The 17970-nt window shown below is 39.8% G+C and overlaps 1 protein-coding gene across 1 annotated transcript in view; it reads left to right on the plus strand.

Moving 5' to 3' along the window:
* LOC100676989 (ryanodine receptor 2) overlaps window positions 1-17970 on the plus strand; it is a 362795-nt gene that overhangs the window by 40502 nt on the left and 304323 nt on the right. The window contains exons 8-11 of the mRNA XM_064276716.1: window positions 2855-3047; window positions 4221-4437; window positions 8411-8515; window positions 14702-14805. Coding sequence (XP_064132786.1) covers window positions 2855-3047; window positions 4221-4437; window positions 8411-8515; window positions 14702-14805 — 619 coding nt within the window. The remainder of the gene's footprint in view (window positions 1-2854; window positions 3048-4220; window positions 4438-8410; window positions 8516-14701; window positions 14806-17970) is intronic.

The following is a 17970-nucleotide window of genomic DNA, read 5'->3' on the forward strand; positions in this document are numbered from 1 at the left end:
TGTTCAATTCAGTGACATTTATTACATTAATCATGTTGTGCAATATCACCCATACCCATTGCCAAATTTGCCATCCCCATTAACAGATACTCAGTGCTTCCTAGACAGTGTCAAGTTATTTCTTTGATTAATCACATAGAAAGAACGCAATACAAAATTGAAGTGAACTGCATCCATTGTGCCTTTCATTGCAAAGTGTCTGTTAAAATAGAACAATAACGACAACAAAAAATCAGTGAAATACGGACATATTACTTGCTAAATTTCCCAATAGTCTCATAGAAAGGATGGTAGGTTCTGGAATTTCAAGAGAAAAGCATCTTGATACTTCATCGTTAAGAGAAAGTATTTAACTGTTCATTTTTTAAAATGGCAAGAAAACATGCACCTTGTAGCTGAAAGATGTGTCCTCTGATTTGCTCATTTAAGGTTCTTAGTCAACAAAGGCAAATCTAATTTAGCTGGAGCCTGACTGAGTTACCACCTTAGGGTTCAGAGTTATTCAGGTCATCTTCGTGGGGCCACTCTCCTATGCCTTTTCTTTTTAATTGTTAGAGTAGAATTTACAGTATCAAATATTTATGATTTCAAAGAAGGAGTACATTTCTTAACCACCTAACATTTTGTAACTGGAGGGTGGAAATGTTCCTTGGAATGAGGATTTAGCTCATCGGGAGAAGTTTGGAGCCACGTCTTCATTTATTCTCTCCGATGTAAAACTTTGTGCGGTGTTGCTGAGCTCCTTTCTGCGAATGTAGAATTCAATTTTGGATGCCCAGGTCAGCAGGCATTTACAGGGCTAAACGTGTGAAAATCTCAGTGCTTTTAGAGAATTTAAATGTACGGGAAAGATGAAGAAATGTCATAGAGTAGTTCTGAAAGAGATGTACAGCCTTCTAACTCAGGTCCTAAAAGTCAGACACTACTGTTATCTTCCTTTTTGGATAAGGCAGAGTAAGAACTGTGGTTTTCCTTTGGATTTGATGTGACTTTACATAAATGCAACCTGAAAATGCTACTAAATGGATTAAACATTGTGAATGCCATTTAAACTGTAGGCCTTAGGTTGTTCACTAATGATCTTACCTAGTTATCTATGTTTGTTTTAGGCATTGCAAAACAATTTTTTTTTAAATAGTCATTAACATCAGCATAATAATAGCTCTCAAACTTGGCAATAGTTTTGGATTACAGTAAATGTCTGAATAATAACTTCTTTATCACTTTTCGATCGAAATAAGGGAATAGACATTTTTCTATGAGCTGCATTGCTTTTATATGATGTTTTGAAAGCTGCCTTTCTTGTAGTCAGGGAATTTTAGAAGAGCCGCTTGATAGTGAATTTATTGCTTGCAGATTTAAATGTTGGTAAAATAAAAAAGTGCACACATTCTACAAGGTACATATTCTCTACTACTGGCATTTTAAATACGCTATTTTTTTTTTTTTATTGGTAAAAGTCTTGGCATACCGGAAATAAAAAGAGATGTTATAAAAATGCAAAGCATGTATCATGAAATCTATTTTTGTCTTGGTTCACAGGGAGGGGCATTTTGTATTTGTGCATTAATGTGTTTAGGAGACCCTTACCCTCTTTTTTTCCCACCGTGCTTTGAGAAACAGAGTCCCCTGAGACTAATCAGCAAAGCAGTGCTGATACAGTCCACATTGGGCTGAGACCATCGGTGGGCCAGGGCAAGAAATGACTTTCATCAAATACCATTTTCTTGTCTAAGATTTATCCTCCTGTAATTAACAAGCCAACTTGGATCTTGTGTGAAATAAATTTAATTTGCAAATCAAAACAAAACAATTGGCAAATTGTTGTCTCTCAATAAATGACCCATGAATGAGTCATCATATATTCTGCTTTTGTTATCCTTATATATTTTTTATTTTCAATTTATAGCAGAAAGGGGATTTAGTATTAGAAAAAAGGGCTAACATTGCGAAGTACCTGATCTGTTTGAGACTTGGGGCTACTTGTAAACCATTAGGTTAATCTTCGTAACAACTCTACAAGGTGGTGATATTTGGTGTCCAGTTTATTAGAAATCAGGCTTTAGAGAGATTAAGTAATTTGTTGATGGTCATACAATTAATAGGTAGTAAGTTTTTTTAAGATAGCTATGGGGGCATAGTGGTTAAGTGCTATGGCTGCTAACCAAAAGGTTGGCAGTTCCAATCCACCAGGCGCTCCTTGGAAACTGTGGGGCTGTTTTACTTTGTCCTACAGGGTCGCTATGAGTTGGAATCGACTTGATAGCAACAGGTTTGTGTTTTTTTTTTTTTTTTAAGATAGCTATAAGGAACCCTGGTGGTGCAGTGGTTAAAGTGCTCAGCTGCTACCGAAAAAGTCGATGGTTCAAACTCAACAGCCACTCTGTGGGAGAAAGATGTGGCAGTCTGCTCCTATAAAGAGTACAGCCTTGGAAACCCTACGGGGAAGTTCTAGTTTGTACTATAGGGTCTCTTTGAGTTGGAATCAACTCAAGGGCAATGAGTTTGATTTGATAAGTTAGCTATATCTTTCCCTGGAGATTTTCCTCTGACATTATTTATTGTATTTTCTGCTCTAAGATTATTTCTGCTTTAAATGCCATCCATCTGCAGGCAAAATTTTTAGTGTATCAAAAGATCCATTTTACCACAAAGATAGTGGCATGACTCCTGAAAAAAGCAACACTTTTTAAAACCAAGGGTTTAAACTGTATCATCAGTTTGCATTCAAGATGTATTCAATTCCAGCATTGTGCGTTGGTTTTTAATACCTACTCAGATCTTTGACTTTGGCTCTGAAGATGATACTCTCTGATAAAAATACATGACTTCCTTAATGCTTTTCCTCTAATAGGTTGTATTGCTCGTACTGTAAGCTCACCAAACCAGCACCTGTTGAGAACCGATGATGTCATCAGCTGCTGCTTAGATCTAAGTGCCCCAAGCATCTCCTTCCGAATTAATGGTCAGCCGGTTCAAGGAATGTTTGAGAATTTCAACATTGACGGCCTCTTCTTTCCGGTTGTTAGTTTCTCTGCAGGGATAAAGTGAGTAGTTCTTTTTTTTTTTTTTTCGGTCTGTTTTTCTTCTCACGGCTTACACTCTCACAGAAGACCCCGCTACCAGCACCGGCCCTTCTCTAACGTTTGTTTCTCACTCCTGGGCACCTGTCTACGGGGCATTTTGCCTGCTCCCTGAAAAAAGAAAGGAATCTCAGGAAGCTAAATGCTTCTTCCATACGTTCTACCATTTAGATGTGGGCAGCCTGGTAACTCTTTGCAAACCAGCTTCCTGAATGATTTCAAGCACATTTCTGAAGTTATTATTACTCACAGGAGTAATCCTCAGTGAAAGAAGCACCATATTGAAGAAAGGACAGAATAATCATGAAATATTAGCTACCAGTGATATTTTCTGATGTGTTTACACAAATTATATTTCTTGCTATAAACTTTTGGAATGTTTTACCTCATTTTTTCTTTCTTTCTATTTTGTATTTTACCTTATTTGATTTCATTTATTTTCTTTTACTGTCCAGGAGCTGAAACACAAATTAGTAAAAAGAATTGCAAAGAAAAGTAAATTTTGGATTTATTTTTCTAAGCCAAGAAATTATCATTTTTTTCGTTAAATGATTATGATGTATGAAAGATTTTAATAAGGTTTTTTTGTTGTTGTAATTTATAAAGAATAAGAAATATGGTTACCTTCTTTGCTCAGCAAATGGAAGTCTCATATGAGTATTCCTTTAAGGATTTCTTTAGGAAATTGAACACTGGGAAGTGACTATTTTTCTTTTTATTATAGCTAGTCCAGCCCCTGTAATTTTAAGCATACTGATAGAGCATGTCTGCTTATTCTTTGTTAATTATTTGGCACCTCGGGACATTAAATGACCAGTTACTATGAACATGTACTAAAATCACATAAAAATATGAAGCATGTATTTATAGTTATTTTTCTAGTGGGTGATATGTTTCTCTGATCTATTAACCTAAATTAATGAGGCTTTCTCTTTAGACCAGTCTGATGCCCTCATATTCTGCCTTTTATTATTAGAAGCTCTTAGGATCTAAGGTGATGAGATAATGATGCTAGGGGAAGAAAATATCACTTCTGATAAAGTTAATTTTGTGCTAATAATTTATTCCTTATGTTTGGAGGATTAGGAACTTTATGTACACCAGAATGTAACTGACCCTGACATGGATTGTTTTTAGGGTACGCTTTCTGCTTGGGGGGAGACATGGAGAATTTAAATTCCTTCCTCCACCTGGGTATGCTCCTTGTTATGAAGCTGTTCTGCCAAAAGAAAAGTTGAAAGTGGAACACAGCCGAGAGTACAAGCAAGAAAGGACATACACCCGGGACCTACTAGGTCCCACAGTTTCCCTGACACAAGCAGCCTTCACGCCGATTCCTGTGGATACCAGCCAGGTACTAGATCAACCCCCGGGGCAACAAGATGTATTGTAATCATTCTGATATGCAGGGGCTTTCCAGCATTTTAGATTGCAATCTACAGAAACACATTTTACAGTAATACAGGTCACATGTGTAATTTAAATATGGTTCACAAAATAATACTCTCCTTCACCATGTTCACTCACCTATTTCTACTCTATTCTACTTTTTGAAAAGACGATCCCAACCCACTAAACTGATTTCATAATTCACTAGCACGTCACAACTTGAAGTTTTAAAAACTTTGCACTGGTTGTCTTTAAGATTTTGTCAAAATAGTTAATATTTATAAAATGGTTAAGAGCTATGGCTGCTAAACAAAAGGTCCGCAGTTCGAATCTACCAGCAACTCCTTGGAAACCTTCTGGGGCAGTTCTACTCTGTCCTGTAAGGTCACTATGAATCCAAATGGACTCAACAGCAATGGACTGGAAATGCTGGTGGCGTAGTGGTTAAGAGCTATAGCTGCTTGAATCCACCAGGCGCTCCTTGGAAACTCTATGGGGCAGTTCTACACTGTTCTATAGGGTCGTAAGGGTCGGAATCGACTCAGTGGCAACTGGTTTTTTGTTGTTGTTGTTTTTTTACATAGAGTGGTCATGGAATTTTTAATTTCTTCTAGGTACCCTATTATTTTGAAATGATTTAACTGATCTTTGTCTTGGGTAGAGATTGAGATCCTGAGCTCTAGAGTCAAAATGCCTGGGATCAAATGCCTACTCTGGGACCTTGGGCAAGTTACTGTCCTTGTCAATTGAGATACTAATAGTATGTTTGATTTAGTTGATAGCACATTAACATAATACTTGGGCAAAAGGGCACCTGAACCAAAATAAACCAAACCCATTGCCATCAAGTCATGTTAAACATTATTCTCGTTTTTTTTTGTTTGTTCCATACATGTAAAGGTATCCTAACCTTTGATAATGAATTAAAATTTGTTTTTATTTTAATGTGAAGTAGCTTCAGTAAAGTTGGTTAGATGTTCTATGTTTGTTTATTAGTTTTTGAAGATAAAAGACATTGTTTCTAAAGTCTGAAGTGGAATTAATGCTAGGCCTTAGAAGTTTCAATCTAGCAACCAGTTTATTACTTTGATCATGCTTCTTCTTTGTACTGGTTTTTTATATTCTATAGTAAAATAAACAAGCAAGCATTTTTCAGGGCCAACAGTCAGTGCCTATTCCAAAGAAAGTGATCCAATGGAAACGTAGACTTTATTAAACAGTATCATTAATATTACATGCAAGTAAAATTATGCTGAAGATAATTCAAAAACAGTTGCAGCAGTATATCAACAGGGACCTGCCAGAAATTCAAGTCGAATTCAGAAGAGGATGTGGAATGAGGGATGTCATTGCTGATTTCAGGGGGATCGTGGCTGAAAGCAGAAAATACCAGAAAGATATTTAGCTGTGTTTTATTGACTGTACAAAAGCATTCTACTGTATCATAACAAATTATGGATACAATTGTGAAGAATGAGAATTCCAGAACACTTAATTGTGTTCATGTGGAACCTGTACATAGACCAACAAGCAACTGTTTGAAAAGAACGAGGGGATACTGCATGGTTTAAAATCAGGAAAGGTGTGTGTCAGGGTTGTATCCTTTCACCATACCTATTCGATCTGTATGCTGAGCGAATAATCCAAGAAGCTGGACTATATGAAGAAGGCCCGCGGCATCAGAATTGGAGGAAGATTCATTATCAACCTGTGTTATGCAGATGACACAACACTGCTTGCTGAAAGTGAAGAGGGCTTGAAACACTGATGAAGATCAAAGACTACAGCCTTCAGGATGGATTACGCCTCAACATAAACAAAGCAAAAATCCTCACAACTGGTCCAATAAGCAACATCATGATACACGGAGAAAATATTGAAGTTGTCAAGGATTTTATCTTACTTGGATCCACAATCAATGCCCATGGAAGCAGCAGTCAAGACATCGGAGGACATACTGCATTGGGCAAATCTGCTACAAAAGGCCTCTTTAAAGTCTTAAAAAGCAATCACCTTGAGGACTAAGGCGCGCCTGATTTAAGCCATGTTGTTTTCAGTTGCTTCATATGCATGTGAAAGCTGGACAATGAATAAGGAAGACCAAATAAGAATTGATGCGTTTGAGTTATGATGTTGGCAAAGAACATCGAATATACCATGGACTGCCAGAAGAATGAACAAATTTGTCTTGGCAAAAGTACAGCCAGAGTGTTCCTTAGAAGCGAGGACGGCAAGACTTTGTCTCATGTACTTTGGACATGTTATCAGGAAGGGCCAGTCCCTGGAAAAGGATATCATGCTTGATAAAATAGAGAGTCAGTGAAAAAGAGGATGGATTGACACAGTGGATGCAACATTGGGCTCAAGTATATCCACAATTGTGAGGATGGCACAGGACTAGGCAGCGTTTTTTTTTTTTTTTTTTCCTGTTGTACATAGGGTAGCTGTGAGTCTGAACCAACTTGAAAGCACCTAACAACAGCATTCATTTTGTGTTGTCCGTTTCTGAAAGGTGGCAGGACATACAGTTAGCAACTAAGTTTAGTAGTAGACACGATTGAGAGAATAGAGATTGACTGATGTGGACAATTGAATGATGCAGCGGCGGCACATTTAGGACTACCTGAGATCTAGGTAAGCTCTTGTTTCAGAGGAAAGAAGCAGATGACAGCCACTTCCTGTGGGCATTGTAGGCATTGGTCCAGTCCATTTGCTCAGGTACTAGTTGTGTGGTAATACACAAGTACATTATCAAGACGTGAACAACCAACCCTTCACCTTGAAATCCGTTTTGTATTCTCAATGAAGAAGTCATTTAACTTCCTCCTTTTAATGAGAACATGTAAAGATTGTTTACTTGAGGCTTGTATTTGGAAACTATTAGAAGTAGCATGGAGTCCCTGCGTGGCACAAATGTGCTTGGCTTCTCACCGAAGGGTTGGCAGTTTGAGTCCACATAGAGGCACCGTGGAGGAAGGACCTGGTTATCTACTTCTATAAAATCAGCCATTGAAAACTCTATGGAACACAGTTCTACTCTGACACACAGTTCTACCCTGACATACACCATAAATTGGAGCTGACTTGATAGCAACTGTTTTTAAAAGTAACCCATAAACCCATTGCCGTCAAGTCAATTCTGACTCATAGCGACCCTACAGGACAGAGTAGAACTTCCCCTTAGGGTTTCCAGGGAGCACCTGGCAGATTCGAACTGCCAACCTTTTGGTTAGCCGCTGTAGCTCTTAACCACTACACCACCAGGGCTTCCAGCGAAGTTAGGAAAACCTCAATCACTGTAGTCAAACATTCATAGCTGCCCTGAGCCAGCAGCTTATACTTTGGGCACTAAGTTGCTTCCACCTCAGCCTATGGATGCTGGCCAGGTTAGTTGAGGAGCTCTGAGACGATTTCTCTTTTTAAATACTGCACACTTTGATTGTGCCCTCATACCCATTAAATGTCTTTCAGTTGTCCCCATCAGCACTTTATTTTCCTTCTTTCTAACGTCTGTTAATAAATTCTCTTGGAAATATAAGCAGTCAAAAAAAACAAAAATAGTCTCAGAATTTATTATCTAAAGAATGTCATAAAGTAGATAACGTAGGATCTAGTTGCATTATTACATTTTAATGGTTTATGAGATGGTTTTATTTAATTCTATTAATGGTGAGGACAACTCATAGTGACCCTACAGGACAGAGTAGAACTGCCCCCATAGGGTTTCCAAGGCTGTAATCTTTAAGGAAGCAGACTGCTATATCTTTCTCCTGTGGAGCAGCTGGTGGGTTCGAACTATCGACCGACCAACCTTCCAGTTAGCAGCCAAGTGCTTAACCACTGCACCACCAGGGCTCCTTGGTGAGGACAACTAGCACTGCATTTTATTGGATTTGTTTCTAATGTGTTTCTTCTTTTATTTTCTCTTTTAATTTTAGATTGTGTTGCCTCCTCACCTGGAAAGGATAAGAGAAAAACTTGCAGAGAATATCCATGAACTCTGGGTTATGAATAAAATTGAACTTGGCTGGCAGTATGGTCCGGTACACAATTTTGAAACTTATTTTCAGATGCTTTTTGCACATCTTTCTGAAAACGTAACATTTCTCATTCATCCTGCTATGTGGTGACATGAATCGATTGAATTTTTCCCCCCACCCATTTTTTTTTTTACCCATTAGTTTTTCTGCAGTTTTTCTTTGCTAGAGGGAATGATATTATCGGTGAATGTATTGAAGGATTACCTAGAGAATTGATAAGTTATCAATCTTTGGTCTGAAGTTACATTTTCAAATGAAGCTTAGCAAAGATGGGCAATAGGCATTGATTTCTAAGTCACAAAAATAATCTCATTGATATTGAAAGTGAAACTGAAAATGGAAATAAATAAGTCGATTTAGTTTTCTCCCTCTTGGTGTTTCACTTCTTTTAGCCCAATTGGATGTAGCAGTCCAAGTCCTGTGGACCAAGGCACACAGTTGATTTCATGGGTGGAAGGCAGACTGAGAAATCATGACTGAACATATTTTCAAATAATTACTTGTTAAAGATCTTTGTTTATGGCTTGTCACTAAAACTTATATATTTTTTAAAGAACCTTAATCCCAGTGTTTCATATACCTGATTTTTAGCAAGAACAATGGCCATACTACCATTTATATAACACTATTATTCTAAGCCCCCCAAAGCTTATCGGACTTTCTTATCCTTGACAGTATAGAAATTCTTGTATTCACCCAAGTAATAGTTTATTGCATTGGGCTGTCAGTCAAGAACATTTTAAACAATTGTTAGTGTTATTAGTAATACTATGTTATACTCCGTACTTTTCAGTCATGCTTACGCACAGGCAGTCGCCTGGTCCCGAATGAGATCCATTACTAAACGTGTCTTTAAGAATTTGTAGGTCAGTTGGAACAGGTGCATACCGTTCTTATTTAGCCTTATGTTAGTGCAAGAAAGGAGCTCTGGTGGCACAGTGGTGAAAGTGATCGACTGCTAACCAAAAGGTATGCAGTTCGAAACCACCAGCAGCTCCACTGTGGCAGTCTGCTTCCGCAGAGATTTACAGCCTTGGAAACCCTATGCGGTTGCTATGAGTTGGAATTGACTCGACAGTAGTGGGTTTAGTGCAAGAAGGAGCCCTGATGGCACAGTGGTTAAGAGCTCGGCTGCTAACCAAAATCTTGATCGTTTGAATCTACCAGCTGCTCCTTGGAAACCCTATGGGGCAGCTCTTCTGTGTCCTGTAGGGTTGCTATGAGTCGGAATCAACTCAAAGACAGCGGGTTTTGGTTTTTAGTGCAAGAAAAGGCTGGAAGCATTTTCGATGATTTAACAGCTGTACATGCAGCAAGTGGCCTGATTGTGATGAAGAATTTATTGTGTGTAGGGGTCAGCTCGTTAGTTTCAAAGTGAGGGCAGATTTACATAACATTAAAGGGCAAGTAGGAGCTGTCCTTAAGTTGGAGGCTTGTAACCTGGGCACTGCCTGTATTTATGTAGTGCTTTGCACTCTCACATGCCCTGTCACATACAGATTATTGGTTAAATTTTTATAATAGCACACTGATGTATGTGCTATTATTTCAGTTCTACTGGTGATGATGTCATTGAGAATTCTCATAGAGTCGGTAAATGTCGTAACAGAAGTCACGCAGTAAGTAGCAGATCTAAGGCTGGAATCCAGGTTTTCTGGATTCTAGTGTAGAACTATGTTTCCCTGTAAAAGCCAGACAATCAGTTGCTGCCGTGGAGACCTGATGTGCTTCAGAGTAGAACTGTGTTCCACAGGGTCTTCCATAGCTGTGACCTTCCCGAAGAAGATTGCCAGGCCTTTCTTCTGAGGTGCTTCTGGGCAGATTCTAACTGCCAAGCTTTTGGCTGGTAGCCAAGTTGTTAAACATTTGTGCTGCCTGGCAACTCCTATATTTCACTATTCCCCTTGCCGTCGAGTCGATTCCTCCTCATAGCTACCCTATAAGACAGAGTAGAACTGCCCCATAGTTTCCAAGGAGTTCCTGATGAGTTTAAACTGCCGACCTTTTGGTTAGTAGCAGCTGTAGCTCTTAACCAGTACACCACCCGGGTTTCCATATTTCATTGTTAGACTCAGTAAATCATCAAATGATTATTGAGCTGTGCTCAGAAAATGGTATCTTTTTGTTCATTAAATAATTGCTACACAGTTATCAAATTACCAGATACTTATTAAGTACCTAGTTTTGTGCTGTATTCACTGTCTCTTAAAAATTGAGGAAGGGTATGACTGTTAGATAAATGATTTAACTATCAAAGTTGAGAAGAAGAGAGATTATAAATGTGTACAGAGTTAAGTGCCAGCTAACTGCAGACAGAATTCACCCTGAGATTGAAGATGTGGGAAAGATTATTGCAGGCTGGAGAGATGGAAAAAGAATTCATACCAAAAAATAGAGTAACAACTCTACTGGGTTTACACTCAGAGAAGATGCTCTCTGTTGTTAAGCTCCTAGGATGGCCTAAATGGTTCTTTTGCAGTGACGTCTTCTTGGTTATGTTTCTTCTTTTGGAAATGTGGGAAGCATAAGGCCTCATTATTACATGTTCTTCCAGTTAAATACGGTTCAGTTTAATATCATGTACCATATTCTTGCTGTGATGAACAGGGTACCTAAGAGTCATCCTTCCCAGGGTTACCTCGGGTTATCCTTTTTCTCATCTGAGGCTGATTGAAGCAACATGGAGCTTATGTGCTTCGTGGGGTGTCAGGAGGACTGAGCTCTTAGGTGTTGCTGCAGCACATTTCCTGGTGCAGGGAATGTGCGTTTATGCGCTTAATAAATATTTGCTGATGGAATGAATGCGACAGTTGTTCTCTCCGGGCACGTTATGGGCAAGTACCGCTCCAGGCTCCACATCCAAAGATCAGCAGTTTGGGAGAGTCAAATTAACATGTAGGCGGTTTCACATCGTTCTGCCACCTAATCCATGAAATTGCACCCTGCTTCTTTCACCAGACCTTCACCGACACTCCTTTTAGCTAAGAAGTTATGATTCCTGGCCTTATGCTCCCTATTACTGTAGACTCAGGTACATGCCTGTTATTTGGTTAATTCCGTCAGTTCGTTAAAATTGTAAATAAGGGTTTGAAGTATTCAGATGTGTTTTCCTTTGCAGTCATTTCGAGTGCCCCGCGTGTTGAATAAGATTTTTTTTTTTTTTTTTTTGCAAAGAAGTTAAAGTTTCTTTTGAATGACTTTGGAATGTATTTCATAGAAGTGTCATAAAGGGACTCTTTTTTATGGAATAAACCCTTGCTGTCGAGTTGATTCCTCCTCATAGCGACCCTATAGGACAGAGTAGAACTGCCCCATAGGGTTTCCAAGGCTAGAATCTTTATGGAAGCAGACTGCCACATCTTTCTTTCTCCCTCGGAGCAGCTGGTGGGTTTGAACCGCTGACCTTTTTGTTAGCAGCCAAACATGTAACCACTACACCACCAGGGCTCCTACTGTATGGAATAGTGTCAGGCAAATCCATTTAGTCATTCATCCATCTCTTTAACATTTATCGTATGCCTGCTGTTTGGCTGACTTCGTGCTTTGCAGTAGTGACCCAAATTGAAAAGACCTTGACTTTAGCGTAGCTCTTAGGAGCTTCCCGTTCAGTTGAATAGTAGACACGCAAACAATTACAAGCTAAGTATATAGTGGAGGTACTAACAGAGTGGAGAAGCAATATTTAGGTCTCTCCTGGGGAATCATGGGAGGCTTCTGGGAGGAGGTAATATTTGATCTGAGACATGAAGGATGAGTACAAGTTGGCTAGCAATCGTGGAGAAGGAGAGCATCCTAGGCAGAGGAACCAGCATGTGTGAAGGCATGGAGGTGGAAAGAGCCAGGCCTTTCAGTAGTTCAGTGTGGCCAGAGGATAATGGGCTAGGAGCTTGCTGGTGGTGCAGCGGAGTAGAGGTGGGAAGTCTGGACAGGTAGGAGGAAGCACGCCACAGAGAGCTTTTGGCAGAATATGATTTTATTCTGTCGAGGGGTAAAAAGCATTGAAGAGTGTGTGGGAGGGAGGGGACAGGCTTATGTGTGTGCATTAGAAAGAAGCTCTGCTAAAGTGTGGACGAGCTAGAGGCAGGAAGACCATCAGGGAGAGGACAGGGGGCCCTGTGTGAGGGGTGATGAGCCCTGCAGTGTGTGCCTGGCATTGGAGATGGAGGACATGATTACAGGAGACGTTTTGGAGTTCAAGTACGGGATATAGGTAAGAGGGAAGGGAATTTGGGTGGAATTCTGGTTTTAGCTTAGACCCCAGGGAGGATGGTGGTGTCAGTTACTCTCTGGTGTAGTGAATAAAGGGGAAGTAGCAACAGATAATACATGGAATCCTTGGGTGGTGCGAACCATTAATGCACTCAACTGCTAGCAGAAAGGTTGGGGGTTCAAGTCCCATAGGTGCCTTGGAAGAAAGGCCTGGCAATCTACTTCTGAAAAATCAGCCATCGAAAACCCTATGGAGCCCAGTTCTACTCTGACACACACAGGGTTGCCGTGAGTTGGAGGTGACTCACCAGCGATTGGTACAGATACTGGTAAAGATTACATAAATGGGGAGTTTTTACTCTGAGGTTTAGAATTTACGGTTAGAATTTATAACTCTAGATTTCATTTATAACTTGACTTATAAGTATGTATGTATACGCTTCCATATAAGTCTTGTTCATTTGTAATGATCACCAGAAGAAAGACTTTACTTCTAAGGGGGTAACTCCTGAGGACCTTAAAAAAAAAATTCTTGCTCGTGTTTGCATACTTTGCATGTGGAATTTATAGAACCTTGTAATTATTCCCATAAAGTAGTGTGTCCTCTGACAGCATGTGGCAGTCATCCAGGTGCCACTACCACAGTGATGCCCAAGCGATTTAGGTCTCTAAGAAAATAAAAAAAAACCCTAATTGCTAATGGAAGAAAATAGAACATCTTTCTCATTAACTCATACTAAAAATCTTGAATATAGTTTAGTCTGATTGCCTACATACACTTTTGAGAATTAACATGACAAAATGCCTCTATTATGCTAACAGGTTTTGTTAAGGTCATGGAGTGTTTAGGAGAGCAAGAGCCTGAGGCAGCTCACAGCCTGGGAAATGAACAGCTGCCACCCTCAAACAGCTGACATCAGTCATGTTGTTAATTGATATTTAAGTTAGTTTAGCTCTGTCACATAAAAATCATTACAAAGGAAAACTAAGTCGTTAGCACAGCTGTCTGATACAGAGTTCATTTCAAGTTACCAAACAAACATTTGTTGAGTGCCTGCCACGTGCCTCGCCTGTTCTGGGAAAAAAAAAAAAAACCTGTTGCCATCTAGTTGATCCTGACTCAAAGGGACCCTACAGGACAGAGGGGAACTGCCCCATAGAGTTTCCAAGGAGCACCTGGTGGACTCAAACTGCCAGCCTTTTGGTTAGCAGCCGTAGCGCTTAACCACTATGCCATCAGGGTTTCTGTGTAGGTTCTAGGCACTGGGAATATATCAAAGAACAAGAGACCACAGTCCCTGCTCTTTTGACTTTACAATCTAGTATGGAAAACAGACCCCCCCCCAAAAAAAAATCCAGTTTCTATTGAGCCGACTCCAACTCATAGCAACCCCATGCATGTCAGAGGAGAACTATGCTGTTCAGAGTTTTCAGTGGCAGATTTTTCAGAAATAGATCACCAGGCCTTTCTTCAGAGGGACCTCTGGGTGGACTGTAACCTCCAGCCTTTCCGTTAGCAGCTGAGGAAGTTAACCATTTGCACCACTGGTAACACAATAAGTAAGAATCTAACCTGGTAAAAGGTGGTGTCTGTATTGGGCAAAATACACGAGTAGAGTAGGTAGGCAGGGTCGACCTCACTGACAAGGTGAGATGTAAGCAAAGCTGGAAGGATCTGAGAGACTGAACTATCCAGGTATCCGGGGTAGGAACGTCCATGCCCAGGCCAGGGCAGGTGGTTCATGAATGTGCCAAGCAGAAGTGCACAAGTGAGAGCAGGTGATGCCAGTTTTTGTCACTCACCTCAAATACTCCCTGTAAACTCCCTGTACGTGGGACATTAAGAGGTTTCTGGGTTGAAGACCTGCTTTTCGTTCTTGCTTTCCATCACCACCTCCCATTGCTCAGATTCAGCTGGACTACCTTTGCTAGCGTGTGACGTTGGAGACTGTTATATGCTGATATTTGGTCCTGTTTCAGGTTAGAGATGACAACAAGAGACAGCACCCATGTCTGGTGGAGTTCTCCAAGCTGCCTGAACAGGAACGCAATTACAATTTACAGATGTCGCTGGAGACCCTCAAGTGAGTTTAACCTCCCTCCACCCTCATCTCCCGTATCTGAAAGTCAGGTCCTGATGCTATAGTTCAATTCAGCTCTAAACTATTTTAATTCTAGTTAGAACTTTTCGTATTCTATAAAGGACTGGGTCAATATTTTTGGGAATTAGATCTTGACCCTACTCTTTTATGTCTTGCTGCTGTGTATCAGCATTTTCCAAATGGTGTTCTGCAGGTGTTGATGGGAATTACTAAGTAAAAGGGGTGGGTCACACACTGGGCCAGCTACAAATTGTTTGTTATGGGTTTGTAGCAAAATTTAATATGGAGAAGTTCATGAAATATTTGGGATCCTGTAACTTCTCTTACGTTCTTTTTCTTTCCTTGATGACCTATGGCATTACATTTGCTAATCTGGTTCACTTAATTTCATATGTGTTTATATTAGGTATGAAACATACCTTTGCCCTTTTTGTTTGTTTCAGTTCTGTTAAGAATAAGGACTTGTTTTCATTGAAGTTATTTTACCAATGACCCAGAACATAAAATATAAACAGTGTTTCAAATGATACGATTTGGGCTCAAAGATATTAATTAAAATTATGGGAACAAACAAACCGGGTGTAGAGTGAATTTAGTTTTAGGGAGTCCCTGGAAGCCCTGGTGGCATAGTAGTTGAGAGGTACACCTGTTAAGCAAAAGGTCGGAGTTTGAACCTACCAGGCGCTCCTTGGAAACTGTGTGGGCCAGTTCTGCTCTGTCCTATAGGGTCGCTATGAGTCAGAATCGACTCGACAGCAATGGGTTTGATTTTTTGTTTTTTTATGGGGTCCTTGGGTGGTGCAAACAGTTAAACACTTGACTACTAACCAAAAAATTGGCCGTTTGAACCCACCCAGAGCACCTCAGAAGAAAGGCCTGGCAGCCTGCTTCCGAAGGTCACAGCCATGAAAACTCTATGGAGCACAGTTTTACTCTGACCTCATGGGATCACCGTGAGTTGGAATTGACTTGAAGGCAACTGTTTTTTTTTTTTTTTTTTCCCCAGTAACTTCGTAACAAAACAAAACCAGTTGTCACACAGTTGACTCCAACACATGGCAACCCCATGTGTGCCAGAATAGAACTGTGCCCCATAAGGTTTTCAGTGGCTAACTTTTCAGAAATAGATTGCCAGGCCTTTCTTTCAAGGTGCCTCTGGGTGGATTCGAATTACCAACCTTTAGGTTTGTAGTTGAGTGCAAACCATCTGTATAGCTGAGTTAACTCTTAGTTCTTTTACAGGAAATTAATAATAAGAAATCAAGTAAATTGAGAATCTACTACAGGAGAAAGTAATAAGGCTTGCCTGTAATAAAGAATGCAAAATTTGTACATGTGACCAGTGCACCTTGTCTCTGAGCATCTCCCATTTTCCTGTGTGGTCATGTATTTAGTTTAGTAATTCACAGCAGCTCATTTATTTGTCCATCTTTTACAACAAAATATTTTACCGAAAGTCATGGTCTGACATAATTAAATTTGCTGTAAATTCTCTATAATTTCAGCAATTGGCAGCTTAGGCAGATATTGCAAATACTAAATGGTGGGAAGCACTTAAGTGTAAAAATCTTCGTATTTGCATTTATAAGCAGTCCCTGGGCTACAAACATCCGACTTAAAACCCACAGTTACAAACTAGCCCCTATAAAGCATATCATATTAAAAATTAGAGGTACATACAATGCTTAGTAATAACAAACAGGCGCTAGTTTGCTGTGAGCATCCAAATAGTATTATTGTCGCTGTAGTGTTATGTTAAAGATGTTTTAGTGTATTGGGAGTATTTCTTTGATGTTTTTTACGCATGGAAAGGTACACTATATACTATATGCTAAGACAAACATTTGACTTAACTGATGTTAGATACGAACCATACCTAACTGCCAACTTACGTACAAACTCAACTTAAAGACAGACTTAGGAACGGAACTCATTGATAATCCAAAGACTGCCCATGATATGTTGAGCTTTTCATTGCATAATCCGTTCTCATTTCTAACACCTATCGGTGGCTTGTCTGAGTAATTATCAGGCTGCCTGTACTGTGGTGCTGTTCACTATTGGGGACGCTAAGGGCCCTTTTCATGAGCTAATTCTTGACATTTCTTTGTTGCTGCTTCTTGTAGTGGAGTTGTGTATGTTTTTTACCATCCCGTGGTTTTACCATGAACTGACTTCTGTTTCTTTAAAATCAAATTAGAGGAGAAAAGCCCCTATTTCATCAAAATGCACACTACGTCCAATTCTAGTAGGTTCGTGAAAGCACAGTCCTTTCTCTCTTTATTCCTTCTCATCACTCATTTAGGTGGGAGGCATCAGAGCAGACTCAGTAAGAGCATGTACTCTGGAATTGGCTGGTCTGGGTCCGAGTGTTGATCCCACTGCTGCAATCTTGCTGGACTGACTCAGCTTCTCTGAACCTTAGGTTTTCTTCTCCTCAGTAAAATGGGATCATAGTGTATCTACTTTGTGGAATTATTGTGGGGACTAATGAAACAAAGGAGCCCTGGTGGCACAGTGGTTAGACTTTACGTGGCTATCCAAAAGGTGGGCAGTTCGAATCCACCACCCACTCCTTGGAAACCCTATGGTATAGTTCTCTTCTGTCCTATAGGGCCACTGTGAGTCAAAATATCTATGACTCAACAGCAGTGATTTTTTTTTTAATGAGATAATGATTAAAGCCTTTAGCATCATCTATTTTTTTACCAAAAAGGATTCTGAAAGTTTAGTATTTTGTTGTTGTTGTTAGTGCTGTCGTTATAAAGTATCAGTGGAGAGCTAACATTTTATTTATTTAAATACTGAAGCACATCAAAAAACAAATAAGCAAGAGATTATTCCAGAATGTCTTTTATTTTGGGTTATGTGATTAAATGTGACTATGACTTTTTGATGCTTTCCTGTGATTACCTGTCATGTACATTATTGACAAAGACAACTAGCTTTTGGACTTGAACTGTTGCCTGTGTGTTGTGCAGCACAGCCAAATCTGACCCCCTCTCGCAGAATGATACAGCTTGTCCTGGCACGCCTGTCATCTCTTCCCCCAAATTGAACCAAAATTCCCAAAGTTTTAGTTTCCGCGTTAGTTTTCAACCCATACAGTATTTTCCAATATCTGGATCTTAATTTCTGAGTGAATGA

Source organism: Loxodonta africana, chromosome 25 (genome assembly GCF_030014295.1).
Source record: "Loxodonta africana isolate mLoxAfr1 chromosome 25, mLoxAfr1.hap2, whole genome shotgun sequence".
NCBI lineage: Eukaryota > Metazoa > Chordata > Mammalia > Proboscidea > Elephantidae > Loxodonta > Loxodonta africana.